Below are 6,000 nucleotides of genomic sequence, written 5' to 3'. Positions count from 1 at the left end.
AAAAAAAAACAGTTTTGTTTGAGCCCTTTTAAGGGCATATAACTTCCTAAGGGTGCGTTTTAGGGCACATGTTAATAGGAACTTTTTGGCTTATTTTAGTGAGTTATAAAGGCAGCAGAAGTTTGGAACCCTATTTCAGAAACACCCTGTACGGTTATGGGGGAAGGGGATTGAGATTGAATATACAGGCTATTACAAATTCGGTTCTCATTACAGGGATCTCGGAAACGGTAAGAGACCAACATTATGCCTCTAAAAAATCAAGGCTAGCATGATTAGTTTTCCAAATATCTGAAAATAAACGAAATTTTGGAAATCCGTTTTTGTTTAAAGTTCAACCTTGTTTGAGGTGATACTGAAAAAAGAAGAAGATTTTCTCGTGGCCACTCTTATCGAATGGCATAATCAATTTTTATATATAACGTTTCGTCTCTCCAGGACCATCATCAACTTCATTTTTTAAATACGACCCTAGAAATTTTATTACATTTTTGAAACGTCTCATGACCCCCAATACTGTACTGCCTCAGCTCGAACCAGATTCAGACGTTTTGTCTCGAAAAATTCATCTTCAGTGTAATCGTTCCAAATTTATCTAAATTTTTTATTTAGATTTATTTGTTTATTGAATTATCGTACACTGTAAGTGTCGTTAGACCCTGTGAAATCCATCTAGTTATTCAATAAGCCAGTAATACACTGGTTTATTGATCTTCTTAATTTGCAGAACAGGCTTCCAAGCTGTTGGCAATCTTTGAGTATAATCGCGTGTGTTGAGATTTTGAGGATGTTTTTCAATTTCGATTGCCACTCTAATTATTCTTTTTACACGATGCTCCATTCTTGTTAGTACCTTAGTATTTTCGAAATCAATCTGGTGGCCAGTTTTTTTGCATGTTGAGCTAATGATGAAGTTTTTTTATTTTTCTGGACAGCATTCCGATGTTCTTCTTTCCGGGTTTGAATTTTTCCGTTAGTTTGTCCAATGTACGTCTTTTCACATACTCCTTAGTCTTCTAAAGGAATGTTTTTTTTGGCTGATGGTAGCATATTGCCAATCTTCCTTTCCTTGTTGAAGATGGTTTCTATTTTATGTTTCTTTAAAACCCTGCTTATTTTGTAGTTAGATCGCTTAACGTATGGCAGAAGAGCTTTGGCTATTGGTTTATCTTCTTTCTTCTGTTCTTTGTTTCGTCTGGGTCTTAAAGCCCTCTTAATGTTGTTACTAGAGAAACCATTTTGCTATAAGGCTAATTTCATGTTTTTAATTTCCTCTTCTTTGTGGTCGTTGTCAGAGAGTCGTTCTGACCTTGTCATTAGTGTGTTGGTTTCCTATATACCGTATAGCCTAGATCTTCATGTTCTTTTTTCTTTATAAATACATATAGCTGTTGGTCCTTTTCCAGTTCCACGGTAAACTTGATTTTTGGGTGTCTGTTGTTCAGATGAATTAAGAATTCTTGTAATTTCTCTTCTCCATGTATCCATACGACAAAGGTGTCATCGACATATTTCAGCCACATAGATAGTTTATATTCTGCTGCTTCTATTGCCCGTTTTTCTAATTCCTCCATGAATAGGTTGGCTATGACTGGCGACAAAGGCGAGTTCATCGGTGCTCCTTCTATTTGCCTATACTTTTGGTTTTTGTAGACAAAGTAAGCGTTCTTCAGGCAGTTTCGTCAATTCCACTAGATCATCTGGATCATGTCAAGTGCTCGTTTCACTGAAATGTTAAATAGGGACACTACATCAAAGCTTACTAGCAGATGTCCTGGATCCACTTTTACGTTTCTAATACGCTCGATGAAGTGGTTTGCGTTCTTGACGTAAGATTTCGCTTCTTCAGCGTATGGTTGTAATTGTTTAGCCAGGAATCTTGCCACATGTTGTAATGGTGATCCAATGAAACCTACGATGGGTCTTAAGGGCACTCCTCTGTGGATTTTAGGTAATACATAAATTTTTGGCACATCGATGATTTCTCTTTTGGGATAAGTTGCAGTTGTTGTTCTTGTCTGATGTTTGATGCTTTAATTTTAGTTTTTTTTGTGGCCTTCACAAAGTATGTAGTAAAGTCTGTGGAGATAGGTTCGTATGCTGGGTCGATAAGTAAAGCCATGATCTTCCTATAATTTTCTTGAGTGTCCATTATGACGGTTGCATTTTCCTTATCAGCTGAAAGGATGAGTATATCGGTGTTATTTTGTTGATTACGTAGGGCTTGTGTTTCATCTCTCGTAAGATTCTTTTTTAGCGACTTAGCTCTTCTCAGTATTTGGGACATATCTTGTCGGATAGTTTCTGCGATATTGGTGTTCATGTTCTCAATAGATGCTGCCACTCCGCATATGTTTCCCACTGGAATATGTGTTGGTGTTACAGCATAGTTAAAATCATTTGCCAGCACACTTTTTGAGTCTTCGTCAAGGACCATTTTGGAGACATTGTTAACAATTTTATCGGTATTTAGTCCTGGCGTGTTTCTCTTTTTAGGGAGCTATTCCTGTTGAAGTCTCTCAAATTTCTTTTTCTGTTTGTTTCCTGTTAGTTCTGCATCGGTTTCTGCTCTAAACTCAGCGAGATTGTCTAACATGGTCAATAATGTTGGGTGGAGACTATTGCTTAGCGTCAAATGGATTTCATAAAGGTCCATATTGACTTGATTTAGTTCCGTTCTCGTATCGTGGATGGTTTCTCTGAGCAAAGTTAGGCTTGCTCTTCTCAGGATATTGTTCGTCTGGTTATTCTTCTTATGGAAACTTAACTTCATGCAATTTGGTATGATGTTTTCGTCTCGGCAGCGTTGCAGGGATGTGAGATTGCACAGTAGTTTGTTCCTCTTTGATCGTAGCTTTTCTAACTTCTTGGTTTTGGGCACAATATCATCCCCGTAAAGGTTTATTATGCTAGTTCTTAGGCTTCCACGGGTGTTGTATGTGATTGTAAAATTTCTCCAGTTGAACTATCTTTTATTATATCTCGAAACCTGTATTCCTGAGGGATCAAATTGAAAGTTAATTTAAAGATTAAATCAAGAGTTAACCCTGGAATACCATCGAAATGAACTCAATCTGAACAATTGAGATGAAAAAAAAAAAAAAAAATTAAAAATATCACACCACTATTTGTAGACCATTGAATTACGTCATTTCGTTACTATTCCAGGGTTAACTCTTGATTTGATCTTCAAATGAATTTTTAGGTTGACCTGATACTACTCTGTCACGTATTCGGGTATAAAATTTACCGCTTTTTCAGGATTCAGTTTCAGGAATACAGATAACAATATAAAAAGAAGCAAAGGCAACCTTCAAATGACTTTCAAGATTAAATCCAAGATCATCGATCCATGATTCCGAACATCCTTAAAAACATTTATAGAGGTTATCAATGCCTATTTCTGTAGTCGACCTTCAAACGATCTTGAACCCCAAGGTCGAGGCCAATTACAAGATCATGATAGAGTACTTTGATAAAAATCACATCGACACATCTTATTCCGAGGTTGCTTCAGGGGTGATGAATCCTTTGAACTCACTATGATCTTGACCTTGAAATTGCCTTTCAATTGACTTTCAAGGTCACGGTTAAGGTCAAATTCAAAATCAGAAACCGCTTTCCCTCAATGAACTGAACAACTTTCATTATGTCATTTTAGGATTGGAGGCTTCACTGACGAGATATTCATGTTTATCGATTAAAATGGGATTATTTACCTGGCTATTTAGTGCTAAACAGATTAACATGAAGAAAAAGAACACAGCCCATAATTGTGATGCTGGCATCTTTGCTATTGCTTGAGGATAAACCACGAAGATTAAACCTGGTCCTAAAAAAAGAAAAAAGTATTATTATTACAAAGCCAACTGCATAATTTAGTACTATCCTAGCAAATTGATATAATACGGGGTTGTAGACATAGGGAAGGAATGACTTTTTTACCTCAACTTTACGCCACTTGCGCAATTCTAAGTCTTAATTTTAGTTTTCCTAGGCATAAAATATACCAGTCTGAAGTTCGAAAAAGTCGTTAGATGAAAATGATATTTAATGAATAGTGTGCAGTATGTACTTAATTAATGGAAATAAATAATAATAACAAGCCTATCCAACTTTTATTTGAACATTTTTTGTATACACAAATACACACAAATAATAATAGAGCTTCTGTACTTTGTCGCTATAATGAACCAATCTGCAATAGATTCAGGTGTCCAAATAACAAAATAACGTTGGCCAAATCTCAAGAATTGTTCACCAAAACGTCCCCCAGAAAACATATTTTTAAGTTCTTCAGTTCGCCTGCAAGTTCGGTTTATAAAAAATCATTTTTTAACTGTAAAAATAATTCTACGAAAATATGGTTGAAAATAAAAACTCATTCCAAAAACAAACATACATATGGAAATTAGTTAGGAAAAAATAATGGCAGAATAAAGGAAATCTTGTGCACTGAGATATACAGGGTGTTCTCAAAGTTGAGTCATTTATTTTAACAGCTGATAGAACTCATAAAAAAAGTCGATTTAACAAAAATCTTTAATATAAAAGTTAAATAAAGTAATTAACAATTTTATTTTAAAAAATTGAAATTTAAAAACTTTATAATACAAACTGATTTATTGTCATTTTCGATCACTTCTTTGCAAAAACATAAATTGTCTGTTTACTACTGATCTTTTTTTTTTTTTGTAGTTGCGCGGTTTTGAGCACGCTTTTCGATTTGACAGGGCTAAATAATTCGTACAGTAGTGCGTGATATTATTTTTCATTTGGTTTTCTGCAATAAAAATGGCACATGTTTATGAAAACAATGAACTAGTGAACATAATATTAACTTACGGGGAGTGTCAACAAAATGCAGTCGCATTTTCGCGGAAAGGTTTCCTTTATGAAATTATCCGGCACTGCGGATGTTTGTAAATTTAGTTATAAGACTCCACGACATAGGGTAATTAAAGGAACAACGAGGAAGTCACGCTGGAAGATAAATTGTTTGTTTACTAACATGTACCTAGTCCTCCTTATTGGGTCGTTTTCAACAATTTCTGAAATTTCTTCCTCGTACTCCACCATTTCGTGTGGAGGAGCGTGACCTCTTCGTATAATAGGGTTTGTATTATAGTTTTTAAATTTCAATTTTTTAAATAAAATTGTTAATAATTGCTTTATTTACAACTTTTATATAAAAGATTTTTAGTAAATCGACTTTTTTATGAGTTTTACCAGCTGTTAAAATAAATTACTCAACTTTGAGAACACCCGTATACTGATAATAATGAAGCTGATATTTTAAGAAATGCTTTTGTAAATTATTTTATTTTCGAAGCTAAAGCTATTGTACTGATTTCCAACCAATCTTCAGTAACAAACAAACTTATATATGTATACAGGGTGAATCATTAATAATGGTACACAGCTTAAGAGCAGATTGTTAACGTCAGAAAATAATAATAATAATANTCTTGGCCTTCCGGTAAAGGAATGGGATTTTATTCTATATCATTTATTAATTCAAAAGCTTGATGTTGCTACCGTAACTCGCTATGAATTGCATAGTAATTCGAAACAGAACCAGTCTGAATTTCCCTCTTTCGAGGATTTGCAAAAGTTCTTATATTATCAATGTTCAGCTTTAGATACAGTTGCTCTTATAATGCCGAAAAATAAAAAAACACAATCGTCATTTAATAAACCGAATGTAAAATTTACAGAACGGAATAGATCGGCTTCATCTTTTGTTGTATATACAAAAAACAAAGAAACTTTGTAAATCTATATCGATTTGTAAATTTTGTAATGAACATCATCACACATTGTTACACTTTAAACAAGAAGCTTCCGATATAGAAACACCACAAGTAAAAACCGCTAATCTGTCGTAACAAATATTAATCCGAAGTAGTTACATCAATACCGGCTAATGTTTTTGTTAATGTCGATAACTTTAAAACAACAGTATTGCTATCCACTGCTACTATAGTGGACATATTCGAT

The 6,000-nt window shown here is 34.2% G+C and overlaps 1 protein-coding gene across 1 annotated transcript in view; it reads right to left on the bottom strand.

Annotated features, from left to right (window-relative positions):
* LOC108911399 (sodium- and chloride-dependent GABA transporter ine) overlaps positions 1-6,000 on the bottom strand; it is a 72,648-nt gene that overhangs the window by 28,502 nt on the left and 38,146 nt on the right. The window contains exon 7 of the mRNA XM_018716332.1: positions 3,720-3,832. Coding sequence (XP_018571848.1) covers positions 3,720-3,832 — 113 coding nt within the window. The remainder of the gene's footprint in view (positions 1-3,719; positions 3,833-6,000) is intronic.

This window comes from Anoplophora glabripennis, unplaced genomic scaffold, assembly GCF_000390285.2.
Source record: "Anoplophora glabripennis isolate ALB-LARVAE unplaced genomic scaffold, Agla_2.0 scaffold740, whole genome shotgun sequence".
NCBI lineage: Eukaryota > Metazoa > Arthropoda > Insecta > Coleoptera > Cerambycidae > Anoplophora > Anoplophora glabripennis.
The sequence above is the reverse complement of the archived record's forward strand: the minus strand, read 5'-3'. Positions and strand labels throughout refer to the sequence as shown.